Source organism: Prosopis cineraria, unplaced genomic scaffold, assembly GCF_029017545.1.
Source record: "Prosopis cineraria cultivar Desert tree isolate PC_DT_omini unplaced genomic scaffold, ASM2901754v1 PC8, whole genome shotgun sequence".
Taxonomy (NCBI): domain Eukaryota; kingdom Viridiplantae; phylum Streptophyta; class Magnoliopsida; order Fabales; family Fabaceae; genus Prosopis; species Prosopis cineraria.
The window spans coordinates 5,040,298-5,057,587 of NW_026555339.1; the positions used below are offsets into that span (position 1 = coordinate 5,040,298).

Below are 17,290 nucleotides of genomic sequence, written 5' to 3' on the forward strand. Positions count from 1 at the left end.
TCAAGGAACATGCATCATCTTACTCCTTTAGTCATCATTACACGGACATCAAATTATTTAATGAATGTATCAACACAGATTTTGAAATTATAAATTATATAATATTATCTCCACTCCATGCACATTTGGCAGGAAAATGAGAGAAATCTTTTAACAAATTCATCGCAATAAACGAATGAATGATCATCATCCTCCAAATCAAGTCGGTATTCCTTAATGTTACTTCATGCACGGTATCTTAAAAAATAAAGAAACAATTAACCATTTAATTTTTATAATTTTGACTTAGTTATAATTTAGTTCCTAAACTTTGATTCATTAAAATGCAGTTTTTGAAGTTTTGACTAAATTGTAAATCAATTCCTAAACTTTGACTCATATAATTTAGTCTTTAAAATTTTAACCTCCTAAATATTTGTTCTTATATTTTAAAAAAGTAAAATTAAAGATTAAAATATTTTAAAATTTATTATTAATATTTTAAATTATTAAACCCTTTTAATTTTTATAAATATTAAAAATTTAAAATATTTTTAATTTTTATAATTTTATTTTAAAATATAGAAACTAATATTTAAAAAGTTAAAACTTTAGGAACTAAATTATAATAAACAAAGTTTAGAGACTGATTTATAATTAAGTTAAATTGTAAAGACTAAGTTATAATGAGTCAAATTATAAGAATTAAATGATTAATTTTCTCAATAAATAAATACATTAGTAAATTACCATGATCAATCATATAAATATGTTCAGAGGAGCATTTGGATTTAAAAAAAAAATCATAGCTATAGATTCATAATTAATTTTGATATATCATTGAAGTGTTTGAATACATTTTTATAAAACTATGATTTTGATTTTTAAAATTGATTATTTTAAGTATCTAAACATGCACACAATAGCTGTGTTCTTGTATATGCACTTGAATAATTGGAATGAGGATTTTGCTTATAATGTCATACATGGGCTATGTGTGACGCAAAACAAGAGTGAAGTTTCATAAATATAAATAGTGAATCATATACAAATATCGCTGTTTGCAAGTTTTGGTGATGATGGGTGAGCATCAAACAGTATTTGTGAGAGGAGAATTCAAGACACGCAAACAAGCGCGGGCTATTGGATAAGGTGTTTGCTATAATTTGGTATTACTAGCGGTTGCAATCTTCTTCAGTTCCCGAAATACTTGTGTCGCCTCTGCATCAAACCCACCTGCAAACTGATTCATCTGGTGACTCGTTAGTTGGACGACACTTGAAAAGACAAACTCCATTTACTATATTGCTAAGCTTTTTGACTTTGAATTCATTCCTTCACAAGTACTAAAACATGACAACATTATCATAAGACAAGTGCATGTTTGAATTCATGTTGGCAAGGTCAGAATATGGTTTTGGTATAAATAACTTAGAGGTTGCTTGTACCAAAACATGATTTTAACTCTACCCTAACACGATTTCAAACGCACTCGAAATATATGCAAAAAAGATTTGAGACAAAAATTCCCCCCACCTGGAGATTATTAATCGCCATAATTTTTTTTTTTTTTACTTTCCTCTTAGATCCTAATACATGTCCTTTTAGTTAACTTTATCATAAAAAGTACTTCTATTTTTTTCCCCTATGCCACGAGTACTTCTATCAGACATAATATTATAATATTGATAAAGGTACTTGCTTATTAAGTAATTTTGCCAAAGCACGAAAGGGGTCTCCTCTATCAAGGATTTTTCACCCTAAGAGGCTCGGAAGTAGGGTCTCTTCACTTTTTTTTTATTTCTCTTCATTTCTCTTATCCCCATTATTTATTAATTTTTTTTATTTAAAAAAATTATTTAATAAAAAAATTTGAATGATGGGAATAGGGGAAGTGGAGGAAAAGAGAAGAAAAAAAAGAGAGCGACCCTGGTCTCAAGAGGCCAAAGCAAAACTGAAACCAAGTTACATGGGCGAGAATTTGGGCCTAAACTTCATTTCAAAAAGAAAAATGCTTTTTTCTTTTCTATTGAAATAAGTGAAAAAGCGGCTAAAATCCCTTAAGAGACTAATGTATAGAAACTATTTTCTTAATCATTTAGTATTGAGTACTAACAAGTAGGATATAAACGTGATCAAATCTGATGACTAACTTTCTCTTAACAATTTTTTTTTTTTCCCGTAGACTTCGTTTAAAGGAAAATTAAGCTTAGGGTGGGGCCTACCTGATGCACTCTGAAGGCAAACTTGACCCCTTGAAGCAGCAGGTTGTCTTCCTGCAAGGCTTCGCTATACACCAATTCCTTTGTCACCCGTTTCATGCATTCCTTTGCCACCCTCAATGAGCTCACCTTCATCTGCATTACCACTCAATATATATAATTCATGTTCAATTTCTTATTTTAAATTTCCCATTTTTGTGGTTTTGATTGGTGTTAAGAATAGAGATGAACTCAAGATTTATAGCCATAAGAAGGTTGAGATTAAAAATCATATATACTATCAAATTTTTATAAATCTAGGAAGGTCAAAAGTATATATATTTATATATTACTAAGCAAAATTTCAAAAACTTGAAGAGCTGTGGCTTCTACTTGTTTCCCCTCCCTCCGACCTGATTAAGAGGACATTATTTATATTCTTGAAAAATTAAAACGTACACAAGAAATGCATGTCATTGTTGCCAAAAGAAAAAAAGAAGAAGAAAGGTACATCTCATTGAAATGATGATTTTCCTGTACATTTGGGCTACATTAAATCTGCATCACTTTGTCAACTGTGGCTGTTTTTTCTATTACAAGCCTGCCTTTTAATCCAAGTTTAGAATCATCAAGTCTGATATGGACATGGATGGTACAAGACAAATTTACATGGGTCCAAATTAAAATTCAAGTCTCTTGAGATATAATTGAAGTGTATATCTCACTTGTCATAAGCATGTTGGGCAATGTTATCTTTCATGACAAACAAACAAAAAGTCATGGAAGATACATTTTGGAACGTCAACTAGATATATGACCAATAACCGTACAAAAAAGAGGACAAAGTTTACATATCTTTTGATGTATTTTTACTATCAGATTATTTCTAATCAAAATATCGTAAATAGATGGTTTTTGAATAATACTATAATACTACGTAATTATACACTTAAATAATATTACATTACACATTTGCTATATTTTAATTAAAAGCTTATATTGGCAAAAAAAAAGCTTATAAATTTATAATGTTTTGCTTGGAGAATTTAAGAAAAGGAAGACTCATATCTAAATTTAATTACATACAAGTTGTTTAAGATGTTAGTCATCCCATAATCATAGCTTAGTAAAAGGTTTTCCATGTGGCAGTGGTTGAACTTTGAAAAAACATATCTTTTGGTCTTTACTCATATTTTATTATGGGTCCCTATACTTTTTTTTTTGTGCTTTGAGTTCCTGCACTTTTTTTTTGATATTTTATATTTGTTCAAAGTCCCTACACTTTGTTCATTAAAAAATCTAGAATACTAAAGAATGAAAGTATAAAGACCCAAAACACAAAAAAAAAAAAATACAAAAACTTATAGCAAAATATGAATAAAATATAAGAATCAAAAGGTATACAAGGTGTCATGCACTTGATTATATGAAAAATTTTGAATTTTCTAACTATATCATATTATTTACTCGTTCTATTAAAAAATATAAAGTATTTTTAATATTTCAAGATATAAGTATTATCTTTTTTTAATAGTATTCCTAATAAATAAATTACTTTATATTTATTTTAGAGAAAAACACCCTCTTAAATAGGGGTATATATATAAAAAAATAATATTAGTTTAAAAATAAATAATTATTTTATAAAGGTGAGATTTTATTAAAAATGACTTATTTTTTTACGAGATGGAGTATATAATAAAATAATATTCAATCATATAATTAAATCTCACATCAATTATCATACAATCATATGAAAATGAGTGAAGCATGAGTAATGATTTACGTTCCTATGTTTCCAAAATGCATCAACAAAATGAGTAATGGTTAGGAATGGAATATCACAGATAAATGAGATGAGGATAGGAGAGAAACAGGCCAAGAGTAATGAGACGACAGTCTTAATTTTAAAATCTCAAAACATAAGCCATAGGTTTTTTTTCTTTATTATGTGTGTGTGTTAATTATTAAATCTAACTTTGATATTATTTTGTTAAAAAAAAAAAAGAGGCTATCTTTGATATTCACATCGACAACCTATCGTTATATCACGCTTGAAAAGAAAATACAGCAGAGTTATGCTAACTCTGGTGTGATTGGGCTATGTTTTAACAATTGTTTGCAGTGTTAAACAATGAAGCAGAGGGACACACACATACCTGACCGATAAGGCCTGTGTCCAACATCCATTCCCAAGGAATGTGAAAATTTCTGTACCGCTTACAAGTACTCTCCCTCGTCCTCTCCACACTGCTCACGCTTCTCTCCAATCTGCGCATTCACAATCACAAGCAAATCTGGCGATTAATCTCCCGCATTTCACACACGCTTACCAATTCTGCTTAACATTCTAATTAATTCTGTACTTGCTCGCCTGTCTTGCAGTGCTTGCATCCTCTTCAACGCCTGCCCCACCGCCTCTCTTGGATTGTCCTCGAACGACGATACCTCTGATGCCAGGCTTTTCAGATCTCGGTAGCTACAAGCAGCTTCCCGAAGTGCGTCTGCTTTCTTCTCTGGCCACTGGGGAAAATGCTTCAACACCGATCGTTCGTCCACCAACGATGATAATTCTCCGTCCAGCCACTTCACAAACCTCTCTACCTCGCTAATGCCCGCGAATGACGCTGACTCTACTTCTTTTATCAAGAAATTGACGAATTCTCCTTGCTTCTGAACATCTGATTTTATCTGTCCATCATTGTACTTTCTATCAATGAAAAGCTTCTCACGTTTGTCGATGCATATACATATGATAAAAAGTACGAACGCAAATATATACGTGTAAAACCGAATGTGAGATGCTAATCCTATCCAATAAACTCTATTTCGACACAACTAGTGTGGATGTAACTTACTGCTGAGAGAAAAGTTGAGCGGTTTTCAATTTCCTCAATCATGTTTCTGGTAAACGCAACTGCCATGACGCCATTGGGATTTCCCCTGTTCTCCATATTTGCGTCCTTTCTTGTCAGGGAACGATACAATTCAATCACTTCCGGCACGCGACGCACCGCTTTCAAGCCAAGCAACGATTTTGGTGGTGCCGGAGGGGGCGGCGGTGCCATTATCGCCGACCCGTTCATCACCTTCTCATCCTTGCTGGAAGTGAGAGTGGTAGAAGCTGGCTTTGGAGGAGGAACGGGCACTTTTACTGCTCTAAATTCCTTTTTGGGTGCTGATTCCGACAAATCTGGATGCTTCGTAGGCAAAATCTCATTCTCATGACTCGCATCCGAATTATTATTGCCATCCATGGAGTTCTGTATCTTCTTCCAGAGTATGCTCTTTCTCTCGATGTTGTGTGCTTTGAGTGAAGCTATCTGTGTCTTCAAACGATTCACTTCTTGTCTGAGTTCTTGGTTTTCCTTCTCCAGCATCTCATTCCTCGCCATTTGAGCTTCAAGGTTTTTCTTCATCTGAGATTCAGTCTCTTCCTTAGTCATTTTTTTTTTGGACTGAACGTAGCTCTGGAATTGATCTTTACTCCTTTTATATTTCGTCTTTCTTTTGAAGGAAGGTTGGTACATTCAAAGGTGTTCCCTGCAGCATTGCCCCTGGAAGATGGTCGCAATGACCTTTTGGACATGGCTAGTTCGTTGGCATTGATAAGGGTGCTTTGGACATTTCATAATTTCCATTTTTTTCATTTTGCCATGAGAATTCATGATTCATTATGATGCCTTTGTAGTGAATCTTTTTTGTTTTCTAGATGAGAGATTACTTGGACTTCCGGTCAGTTACTACTATGTGATGGCTGTCCTTAGAGTGCCGAGTTAGGTGCAGCCTTAAATTCATTGGTCAAATTTACATTGCTTCATAATTATTTCTCAATGTTCTGCAATTTCTTTCCTCTTGAGAATTAATGGAAAAAAGACTAATGATGTTTGATAACTCGCACATCATTAGTCTGCAATATGTTAAATACCCGGGGTTGGAGTCATCTTTTTAACTTACATGTTTGAATCGTGGCAAAAGCAGAAGTTCGTACCGAACTGATAACAAAATTCTAACCTCCTTGCAAGGAACTATATTCTTTGCAAATCAGGGTTGTCCAAGTGCATCCTTTGAAATGGGGAGAGTTGGGAATCTGGGTCATTCTAGGTTTCATTGTGATGGTCGCGTTTCAACTTTTGAAAAAATCACCGTCCTTCTTCCAGGGGTGGCGTTTTTTCTTCTTTTTGCTTGCGAAGCAACGAGAGGGAAAGGACAAAGGAAGGTAGGAAATGTTACCGTAGTGGGGCTCAGGAGTCCGGAGGGTGAAGTTTTAACACAAAAAAAAAAAAAAAAAGTAAAGGTGATGATTACAACAGCACACCAGATGAGTTCACTTTGAAAATTCCATATTTTTTTTTTTCAATGCATGATGTTTCTTTCATTTTCACCCCTTTTTTCCTTCTTACTCTTTTGCACAGGCTTCAAATCCTTCCCCTTCAGAAACCCAAAAAAAGTAACGATTGTTACTCAGCTCAGCAAAGACTTAGTATAGGCATGCGATCACTGCAAAGACAGGTATAAGAGAGTGATCAAGAATACAGGTGGAGATATTGGTTGAGTGGTGGTTGGGTTGAGCCTAAGCTTCGCAACTCATTTAAGAACATGCAAGGCACTCGTATTATATATTAAACCTGAAAAAACCTTTCACATTAATATCTTAAATTTTACTACATCGTGATGTTTGTTATTATTATATTTAGTACGTGTTAATTTTTCCTAGCTTAGAAACTAGAAAGGACTCATTGATCAGTGAAGCTGTCACCCTTTTATTTTTCTTCACTGTTTTCTTGATTAAATCCGCCTGTTCTAAATGCAACTCTTGGTCTGCTAATTGGCTTCCGGTGCTACTTTTGGCAAAGATATTCCCTTCGTATCACCCGTAATAAATAATGAAAAAGAAACAAAAGAAGAAGGAAAAAGAGAGAGAGAACCTGCAGGAAGAGACATAGCGTCGGTAGCATAGAGCATTAGAGCATTGCACGTTGAGGTACCCAGCTGGAGCTTTACTCAAGCAAGTGTTCATACCCTATGTCTTAGTACTAGATAGTGGTATTCATCTCAACAATTGTACTTGTATGAATTCCTCCTTTCTCTATCAGGATTGTGCTTTAAAGTGTCATAGGCTGTGCACATGCTTTCAAAATTAACGTGTGAGGCGGCGATGTTAGTTTTTTTTTTTTGGGTCTTGAAGGAAGTCGGTTGCAAATCTATCCTTTATTTTTCTTTTTTTCTTTTCAATGTAGCCAAATCAGAAAAGAAGGGTTGCAGGGATACTTTATTGAAAAAAAGTCCTGGAGTGATTAGGAATCCTGTTTTTTTAAACTAATATCCTCTGTAAAAACGTAAAATATTTTTAATTAAATTTTACATATTAATAAAAATTTATTATTTAATTAAAATCACATTAAATTATAAAAATTTTTCAATTTGATCCTTAATATTATCAGTTAATATTATGACGGTGATAAATAAAATATGCAATTAATATTTCTATTTTTTTAAAATAACAATAAAGTTATTTAATTAATTAAAAATATCATAACACTTTGTTATATTTAAAGATAAAATAATCAAATAAACTTCCAGAAATAGGGACAGCATGACCTAAAAAGCAGGGAAGCCATCTGAGCCTCATGGAAAATTCGAGATTATCAATGTACAGTTATGGGCATTTATTGTGCGGTTGGAGCAGCGGTGTAGTTCTTTTGTGGATGGATGATGGCGATTTGCTGGTCAGATACTTGCAACACTACTGTTAGACTTTCACTTATCAATTTATTTATTTTTTTGCACGAAGCTTAGCTGGAATTTGAGTTCAAATTTGGGTAATCTTCAAACACAGGTGCACTGGAGGACGCTTGCTAGAATATCTAGACGTCAAGATGTAACTTCATGTTTGGTAAGGGAGAGAGTAATCGAAGGAGTAAACCTAGAACCGTCTTATTTAGAGCTGTACAGAATAGAAAAGTGCTTTGTTCTTCTTTCTCTTTATGATGGGAATTGTTAGCCAAAGATAGTAATTATGCTTGCGAAGATGACTGTGTGAGATTAAAAGTAGCTGAACAAAAAATTGCAGACAGATTAAAATTTTGCGCTGCTGTTCTCAAAGTAACTATTCTGAGAACGGTTTATGAAGGACTCTACAGGTTTTCGAATGAAATTTATAGAAGGGTTAAGATTGATCTTTCTTATGCAGACAGTTATAATCTCATTAGTAGGGAGTATTCGTGTGATTATCCACTGCAAGGTATTATTTTGGAAATTAGACAGTTTCTTTTTAGATACTCATACTAGCATGTTTCTTTGAATTTTTCTTGTAATCTCCATATTCCTCTTGTCAATGATGTCTTTAGATTAGGATTACTTAGCTCTAATTCTTTTGGCACTTTTTTACTACCAACCCACCCCATCATGAGGGAGGGTAGATTGCGAAATGTGGTGACCCGGTTTTTGGTTTCTTGTACAGTTTTGTTGTTGATTATTAATAGATCTTATTTCCATTGAAAAAAAGAGAAAGTTTCGTTTTATCATTGCCGTATCTATTTTTTTTTTAACTAACGTTAAATTCTATGACAGGATATTGCTAGCCAAGCAGCTATCACACACGTCGAGCTTTCAGCCTACCATGTGACTTCTGCATGTGACGTCCATCTGGGGATCCTTAGCATATTGACCCATTTAGGTGGGGATCCCCAATACAATTATTTTTTGGCCTTGAAAGACTTAATAGATCGTGAGAATACAAATTTGTTTGAAGAGAAAGGCTCAAGGCAAACAGGCTGCATTTTTAAATTGTAGACATATCTAGGAGCACAAAACTCCATATTTTTATGTTGAGAAACAAAAATTGCAAAAATACTCAGCTAACTAAAAATTTGGTGAATATAAGACTCAAGTGCTCAACTTTTTGGTGGGCCTGTCATAACAAAAACTTGTTCTGTGGAACTGCAAAAGCCAGAAGCATGCTATTGCTTGTTCTGCCTCTGACTATATGGTTTTTTCTCTATTGAGGATTTGGAGGGCGGCTATTTGCGGCACACACCCTTGAGCCCCACTCAAGAAGTTCTTTACTGGTATCATCCTTGTGAACAATAACTTCAATGAAGCACAAGCAATCTTTCTTATCACCCATCGCTGTTTCAATTGCTCCGATCAGCTCCTGTTCATTCCTGGCCTGTTACAAAACCATATATTCATTCACTTTTCTTAATAGTGACTTCAAATTTACCATTCAATTTAAAACACTGAACCCTTGTAGCAAATTAACCTTTTGTGTCCAGCAATTTCCTTCACCATTGTGGATTGCATCCACTAAGCCTGTATAATTCCAGTTCTTGATCACATTATAAGGGCCATCATGGATTTCAACTTCTATAGTGTATCCGCCATTGTTTATTAGAAAGATGATGGGCTTTTGATTATTCCGTATCATTGTTGATACATCTTGTGCAGTCACCTGCCGGTCAAAATCCTTATAAGAGCCTTGGAAACAATCAAGAAAATGGTCACTTGACAGTGACAATCACAGAAGCTTATATAACAAAATTAAAGCTCCAACTTTTTCATTTTTAACCTCCGAGTTGGACTGCATAGAGATTATTTAGCATTAGGGTAATCAATATCGCAAAATTGCTTCCAATCTCTAATTTTCAGCCTTAGAGGTGAGAACAATGACCTGAAAACTCCCATCACCAATGCAAGAAATCACACGTTTGTTAGGTACAGCTTGTGCATATCCTAGTGTTGCCCCAACAGACCACCCAATTGAGCCATACTGCATCTGGAATTCATACCTGCAATACCAACTTATTTTCCTTTTCTATTACACTCAACTAATTCAATAAAAGCCCATGCATGCATGAACACTCAAGGCTTACTTACCCACATCCTTTTGGTAATTTCAGTTTCTGACAATTAAACCAGGAATCTCCAGTCTCAGCAATCACGGCAGTGTCAGCAGAAAGCATCTTCTGGATGTGCTGGAAAAGAATATTAACTCGTAGGGGCTCAGTAGGTTCAGATTTGGGAGGTTGCCCATCTGGGACATAGATTCTGGTGTAGTTTTCATAAGCGGTCTCGTTCTTGTTCAACTTTTTCGCTAATGCCTCGAGAAAGTCCTTCATCAGTACACAACCAAAAGCAGGGCCATTAGAGACTACAACACGATCAGGTTGTACAATGACTGCCTTCTCCTTCTTAAGAAGTAGAGAGTATCCTACAGAGCTGTAGTCATTGAAGATTGGTCCAACAAATAAGTACGCATCAGCTGATTCAACTATCTCAGCACAAAAGGCAGTGCTCACAGCTCCCCAGTAAGTCCCTATGAAGTGAGGATGGGTCTCTGGAACTAGTCCTTTTGCTGATGGCATTGAAGCAATTGGATAGCCACAAGCATCAGCCAATTGAACAAAGGCCTCACACGCTTTTGCCACTCGGAGTTTTGGCCCTCCCACAATGACTGGCTTCACCATTTTGTTCAGGAATGCTGCTGCTGCATCAACAGCTGCATCAAGCCCCATCTTGTTGCTCGATCTGTATTTGCATATGAATGAAACCTTAGTGCCTTTTGCATTATTTCTTCTAAAGACTTGAGTTCCTCAAGAGAAGAGCAAAGAAGGAACTTACCTGGGAGACAGAGCAAATGGAATAGGTTCTCTGCTAAAAGTTGGATGTGGGATTCCAGGCAAGTTACAGCTAACGCTAATGTAGACAGGCTTGCTTTCTCTTAAAGCGGTAGAAATTGCTCTATCAATCAGTTCATGAGCATCTTCCAAATTGTTCACCACAGCCTGAAAACAGTGTTTCAAACCACATTGTAAGAATTAACCTGGAAGGCTTTTGCAATCAAGAATTCAATACACCACATTCAAAAGACCTAAAAATTTGGTTGTTCATTGAAGAAATAAAATTAAGGTGGAAGGGTACAGGCAAATCATGTTGCTCCAGTTTGGAAAAAGCAATATCAGAGGAAGAGGAAATAGAAATACATCAAAAGATTTCAATGCAAGCTTTACATGTTTTATTTTATGGAAATTCACTGGTCTGAAAACTTCATCTCCATTTCAAGTAGAAATATAGTTATCAACCAGTATAGGGAAAAATGAATTTCATCTAGAAAATCACAATAGATCAATCTCTAATATATCACAAGAAAATGCTTCAGTATCAAGATAAGAATTCTGTCTCCAAAACTGTGTTATTAAAGATATTTGTTCGCAATCATGTTATTTTATTGAGAAACAACTCTATTGAGTTTAAATGTATCCCATGAAGCTTTTTGTGATGAGGTGATCATTAGTGTACAATCAGCAGCACGCATTCCTTCAAATTATGATCCAATACTTAATTATGTGACAACAAGTAACACAGTTGGTCTCAGTGACAACTAATGAAATAGCAAGGTGCAAACAAAAATAAATTAGCAATTTACCTGAAAGCATGTCACAGTTTGGAAGCATCTGAGTTCTTGGCTGAAATCAGGCAATCCGATAGTGTGATGGAGAATTCTATTAACTCCATAATCATTGGTATTCGGACCCCCAACAATGCATATGACTGGAAGGTTCTCACTGTAAGCCCCGGCGATGGCGTTCAACACGCTAAGCCCACCCACAGTGAAGGTCACGACACAAGCTCCGACCCCACGAGACCTGGCATACCCATCGGCAGCATACCCAGCATTGAGCTCGTTGCAGCATCCAATGTTGGTGAGCCCCGGTTCAGCAATAAGGTGATCGAGAAGCGTGAGATTGAAGTCACCGGGCACGGAGAACACATCACTAACGCCGATTTGGACGAGGCGACGAGCAATGAAGCGACCTAGAGTGGCATCGGAGGCTACTGAAACAGGAGGAGAGGGAGCTTCTTGGATGGTAGCAGAGCCGTTGGCGGGAACGGAACCCACATTGTTGTTGTTGGGTTTGGTTGCGTCAAGAGAACCGATCATGGTGGACTATGTGATGACGAAGAGACGAATATTGCAGAGGAGGAAGATGATGGTGATTGATGAAGAATGAGGAAGTGGGGGGAAGAAGATCTCGTAGACATGAAGCGAGAGTGAACAAAAGAAGGAGAAAGGCGTGAAACAAGGAAAAAGACTCGTTCCCAACAACATCATAGACATGGCAATGAACCACAGTCTTGAAGGCGAGATGCTATGCTAAAAAGAAGGGAACTTTCAATCCATGCCAAGTTCTTTTTTGCCTGATACCGTTAGAAAGAAAAGAACGTGTCAACCATGGTGGCGACGAGAAGATCTCCCACGACCATGAATAAAATTATGGGTTCCATTTTTGTATAATAGAAAAAAAGGATTAAGTGTGATTTTTGCCTTTCGTCCTTAAAACAAAGTCACTAAATATCTTAAAGTCAATTGTAACTTAATTCTATTTCTTAATGTTTAAAATTCAAATTCCCGTGCCACCTAAATGTGAAAAACCTGTTAACAATGTTTCCAGAAGTCAACCATTGAACTGAATATTGAATCAAAAATGTCAATGATTTATAGTTTGTATGGTTCAATTGAGCTTGATCAATGGTCAAATCAGCACCCTAATAATTAAATTAAAAAATTATATATATAATAATTTAAGTATAAGAAATAAATATAAAATTATTACTTAACATAAAAATAAAACTAAATATTTTAAATTTATCATGACTTAACAAGTGATGATACAGTATAACATCAATTGATTTAAAAAACTAGTCACTTCATAGAAAAATTGATAAAAAATGAAAAAAAGAGAGTATTTTTTTAATAGTCTAATTTTTGAAAATCAAATTCAATTCCCAACTTGATCCTAGTTCTCAACTTGATTGCTAATCCAAAGCTGCTCAACCCTCAAATGATTTTTTAATGTTAATTGAGCTGAAATCTAAATCGGTCAATGGTTTCACCCATTGGACCTTTCAGTTTGATCATTTTTTTAATTATTGTCTTTGAGTGAAGCAATTTGTTGATTTGGCTTTTTTTTAAAACTTTGGCCCTATTCATGGGACATTTTTTAAAAATAACTTTTTATTTAAAAAATTAGATAATTTGTAATAATTAAATTAATTTTTAAATTTTATTTTTTATTTAATGTTAAAATATTTAATATAATTACATTATTATTTAAAGTAAATATATATATATATATATATATGATATAAAAGGAAGTAATGTATGAAATGGAGATAAGAGGAAATATCTTTTCTAATAAAATATTATAAAAATTGATCACACGTCTTTCTCCAATTTTTCTTATTCCACCTCGTCTTATCATGGCATTGGTTTTTTTGGATGAGGACCACACAGTATTGTGCACAATATATCTAAATAATTAATATATATTAATTATAAAAATTTTAATATTAAATTAGATTCTTTAATTTTAAATTATATTAAAAATAAAAAAATTATTAAAATTATTTATAATTTTTTTAAAAATTATTTTAATAAATATAATACTCTATCCATCCCAAATTATAAGACACTTTTAAACAAAATCTTACCCAATAAATCTCATTAAATACACTTAACAACTTTATCTTTCTAAAACAAAAATATAAATTTTTAAAAATATCCATCATTTAATATATTGAAAAGAGAAGGGATGTGAATTAATTATAGAGAGTGAAAGGGATAAAATTGGAATTGATACATTTAATAAAACTCTAATCTACTCAAAATGTCTTATATTCTGAAATAAAAAATTTCTTTAAAAATGCCTTGTAATTTAGGACGGAAGGAGTATATAATAATATTTTAAATCTGGTACAGATCTCATGTCAAGGAAGCATGGAAAGTAGACCCATCACTCTTATCATCTACCCTTCCTCTTCACCACCCTCCCTCTCCCCTCTCTCTCCTTGTCCAACTCTCCCCCCATGAAAGCTCAAAGCTTGATGCTCTTCTTGTCCAAGCTTTCGAACTCTGAATAACTCTTGGTGAACTGGAAGTCTTAATATCTCATCTAACTATGTTTGTTATGTATGCAGAATTAACACCATTGTATGTCTAGCTATGTGCATTGTGCAACAAGTGTCAGCCACACACTAAGGAGAAAATCTCTGTTGTTTCTTTCAATAATAACAATGAAATGAACCCCAAACTAGCTAAAGAAGTTACTCGTCGTTGTTGGCAAATGGCAAGTCCAATCGCTTCTTAGTCTCCATCTTTAAAGCTCAATCTTCCCTTAGGCTTCTGAGCCGTTCTCTCAAATTGTACTCCATTACGCTGCCAGGCTAGAGGAGAAGATGACTTGCCTCTGCCTCTATCTCCTTCTCTCTCTCTCTCCTCCATCTCTCTCCCTCCCTCTCCTCCTCCTTTCACCCTTATTTTTTATTCAAAAAATCAAGATAAATAGAGTCGTGAGGAAGGCTTCCTTGCACTGGCTTCAATAAGGCCGGTGACGGCCATGGACACATTTCATACAATTCATGAATTTGTGAGGTTTATAAAATATTTCATACAATTTATTCAGTTTGTTAGTTTCAGACAAGTTTTAATTTTGATAGTTGACACAATTTAAACAATTGTTAGTTTTTTAATAATTAAATAGTTTTATATAGTTGATAAATACTTGATAGACAATTGTAAATGAATTGAGTTGTTTGATTTGGCTTTGGTAATTTTTATGCACATGAATGAGTAAAATTGATAAAATAAATATAGTATACAAAAATTAAATACTTTTATATCGATTATTACCACAACCGCTGCAGAATATAATTTTTTTACATCGATTATAGTAATAACTGATGCAAAATAATAACTTTTTACATTGACTGAGATTTCAAATGATGTAAAAGCTCAAGATTTTACATTGGTTAGAAGCCCGACCAATGTAAAATGGTGAGTTTTTACATTAGTTGGGCTTCGAACCAATGTAAAATAATGACTTTTTACATCAGTTGGAAGCCTAACCGATGTAAAAAGTTAGTATTTTACATCGGTTGAGCTTCCAATTGATGTAAAAAGTTTCAGGTAATTTTTTTATATAATTTTCAACATTGACTTTATAACTGATATAAAAATTTAGTTTTTATATCGGGTGTATAATTGATATAGAAAGATGGGATATTCTACATTTCCTGAAACAATATCATCTCTTTAACCGTTGTGAAAAGTCATTTTTAACTGTTAATAAAAGTTATTTTTGTATTAGTGTTCCTTCAAGTTTTTGAGCCATTCTCTCAGATTACACTCCACCATGCTGTCGGGGCAGAGAAGAAGATGACCTGGCTCTATCTCTATCTCCTTCTCTCTCTCTCCTCCATCTCCCTCCCTCCCTCCTCTCCTCCTTCCACCCCTATTTTTTATTCAAAAAATTGAGATAAACAGAATTGTGAGGAAGGCTTCCTTGCACTAACTTCGATGAGGTCGACAACAGCCATGGACACGTTAGAGAGAACAAGGCCGATATGTATATAGTCATCATCTTCTATTTATTGTCATTTACTATTACGTAAAGCTTTGGTGATCTTTTCATGAGAAAGAGAAATATGTACAAAAAGCAACAAAAGGTTTAAGTTTAATCGAAAGCCACTGAGATTAGCACTATTGCATTGAGTCAATGTCTAAAATGACAAATAATATATTGTCAGCATGTTGATCGTGATTTTTGAATATATGTTAAAAGATGTCTGAGATATTTGTATTCAGAAGGCGCACACACACCCCATAATTTCCTCTTGAGGTCTCGAACTCCTTGTCGTGTTGCTTAAGCTATACCAAGTCAACAATTTGTGTTTGAAGTTCTTTTTTATGTGTCCTTCACACTCAAGCCATCTGATCGTCTTCACATAATACTCAAAATCTCGATCTCAATACGCATTCTCATCTTGCCTTTGCTCAGTTCTTTTTTTAGATGTGCTTCCATCTTAAGGCCCCTTTCTCTTCCCAATATCATTTTCTTGATCCTTACCTATGGACTTGGATCTACCATTTCTTCTTGCCCCATCCTTAAGTATTTCCTCAGTGATTAGCACATTTGATAATAATATTTGATTATAAAAACACACCCCCCACACCATGTAGCTCATCGACGTAATTGTTGCAGCATAAGGTGGTGGTGGACTTGGTGATGAAGTTCTATTCGTCGTTCATCAGCGTCGAGGCCAATGAGGTGCTTGGATTGAGGTGAGCCTCCATCGTGGAAATAAACACCATCAGTAATAGCATCGGGGAATAGAGCTTAGAGAGGGAAAGAGGAGAGAGCGGGGAGGAGGTGGATAGTGAGGTGTAAAAATAAAATACAAAATAGATCCTACTATTATATTTTATTATTAAAAAAACATTAAGAAAAAGCTAGATCAACAAAACTAGGGCTAATAAATTTTTAAGATAAAGTTAAGGTGTAAAAATAATTATTAATTTAAAAAAAATACTCCTCTGATCCTATTTATAAATCACTTTCAACATCTTTTGCCAATATTAAGAAAAACCTTAAAATTCATTAACTTTGTCTTAAAATTTAATAATTTTTTAAATTTATCCCTATTAAACATACATGCTTTAATAACATATTTTTTCTCTCCAACATTCAATGGTGGGTACAAGAGGAGATTTGTGATGAAAATTTAATGACATGACTTATAAATAAGACCAAAAACATTATTATCTCTTTGCATTATAAATAAAGACTAAAGGGAGTATGTTAAAAAAAGGTGTGAATATAATTTTTTTGTGCATTGTGCTGCTAATATTTTGTGTATTGTAAGTGAAGCTTGTTCTAAAGCTTTTGAAGAATTTTACAAGAGTCTTGAAACAAAGGAAAGAGAATGAAAAATCCACATCTTTCTGCAGCAATCTTGAGAGTGGTAAGGCTATCTTGCTAAAATCCTGTATAAACCTCCTGTAAAATCCTGCATGTCCAAGGAAAGAACGGACCTCTCTAACACTAGTAGGATAAGGTAAAGAAGTAATCACATCTACCTTAGCCTTATCAACTTCTATCCCCCTCTCAGAAACAACATGACCTAATACAATACCTTGTCTAACTATGAAATGACACTTTTCAAAGTTTAATACAAGATTTTTCTCAATACATCGCTCAAGTACTTTATCTAAATTTACTAGACACTCATCAAATGAATCTCCATATACAGTAAAATCATCCATAAAAACC

At 34.1% G+C, this 17,290-nt stretch overlaps 3 protein-coding genes across 7 annotated transcripts; 1 reads left to right on the top strand and 2 right to left on the bottom strand.

The window, feature by feature from the left end:
- Positions 1-977: 977 nt before the first annotated feature.
- LOC129318837 (protein CHUP1, chloroplastic) lies at positions 978-5,700 on the bottom strand. Of its 2 annotated transcripts, none has more exons than XM_054963808.1 (5): positions 5,039-5,700; positions 4,555-4,871; positions 4,340-4,451; positions 2,205-2,336; positions 978-1,231 (listed from the first exon to the last, which is right to left on the bottom strand). In XM_054963808.1, exons 1-5 carry the CDS (start codon positions 5,624-5,626, stop codon positions 1,139-1,141), a joined length of 1,242 nt encoding a protein of 413 aa, XP_054819783.1. In that variant the 5' UTR covers positions 5,627-5,700; the 3' UTR covers positions 978-1,138. The 2 variants fall into 2 exon arrangements, with proteins under 2 accessions (XP_054819783.1, XP_054819784.1); XM_054963809.1 differs by having other exon boundaries at positions 978-1,222; positions 5,039-5,697.
- A 2,069-nt stretch (positions 5,701-7,769) lies between these two features.
- LOC129317185 (uncharacterized) lies at positions 7,770-10,218 on the top strand. Of its 3 annotated transcripts, XM_054961552.1 has the most exons (4): positions 7,770-7,909; positions 8,020-8,076; positions 8,754-8,859; positions 10,082-10,218. In XM_054961552.1, exons 1-4 carry the CDS (start codon positions 7,811-7,813, stop codon positions 10,093-10,095), a joined length of 276 nt encoding a protein of 91 aa, XP_054817527.1. In that variant the 5' UTR covers positions 7,770-7,810; the 3' UTR covers positions 10,096-10,218. The 3 variants fall into 3 exon arrangements, with proteins under 3 accessions (XP_054817527.1, XP_054817524.1, XP_054817525.1); XM_054961549.1 differs by lacking the exon at positions 10,082-10,218 and having other exon boundaries at positions 8,754-9,636; XM_054961550.1 differs by lacking the exon at positions 10,082-10,218 and having other exon boundaries at positions 7,785-7,931; positions 8,754-9,636.
- Positions 9,164-12,473, bottom strand: LOC129317184 (pyruvate decarboxylase 1-like). 2 transcript variants are annotated; one of them, XM_054961547.1, is made up of 6 exons: positions 11,608-12,473; positions 10,803-10,966; positions 10,059-10,709; positions 9,853-9,982; positions 9,445-9,633; positions 9,164-9,351 (listed from the first exon to the last, which is right to left on the bottom strand). In XM_054961547.1, exons 1-6 carry the CDS (start codon positions 12,121-12,123, stop codon positions 9,181-9,183), a joined length of 1,821 nt encoding a protein of 606 aa, XP_054817522.1. In that variant the 5' UTR covers positions 12,124-12,473; the 3' UTR covers positions 9,164-9,180. The 2 variants fall into 2 exon arrangements, with proteins under 2 accessions (XP_054817522.1, XP_054817523.1); XM_054961548.1 differs by having other exon boundaries at positions 9,853-9,970; positions 11,608-12,471.
- Between the last annotated feature and the right edge of the window lie 4,817 nt (positions 12,474-17,290).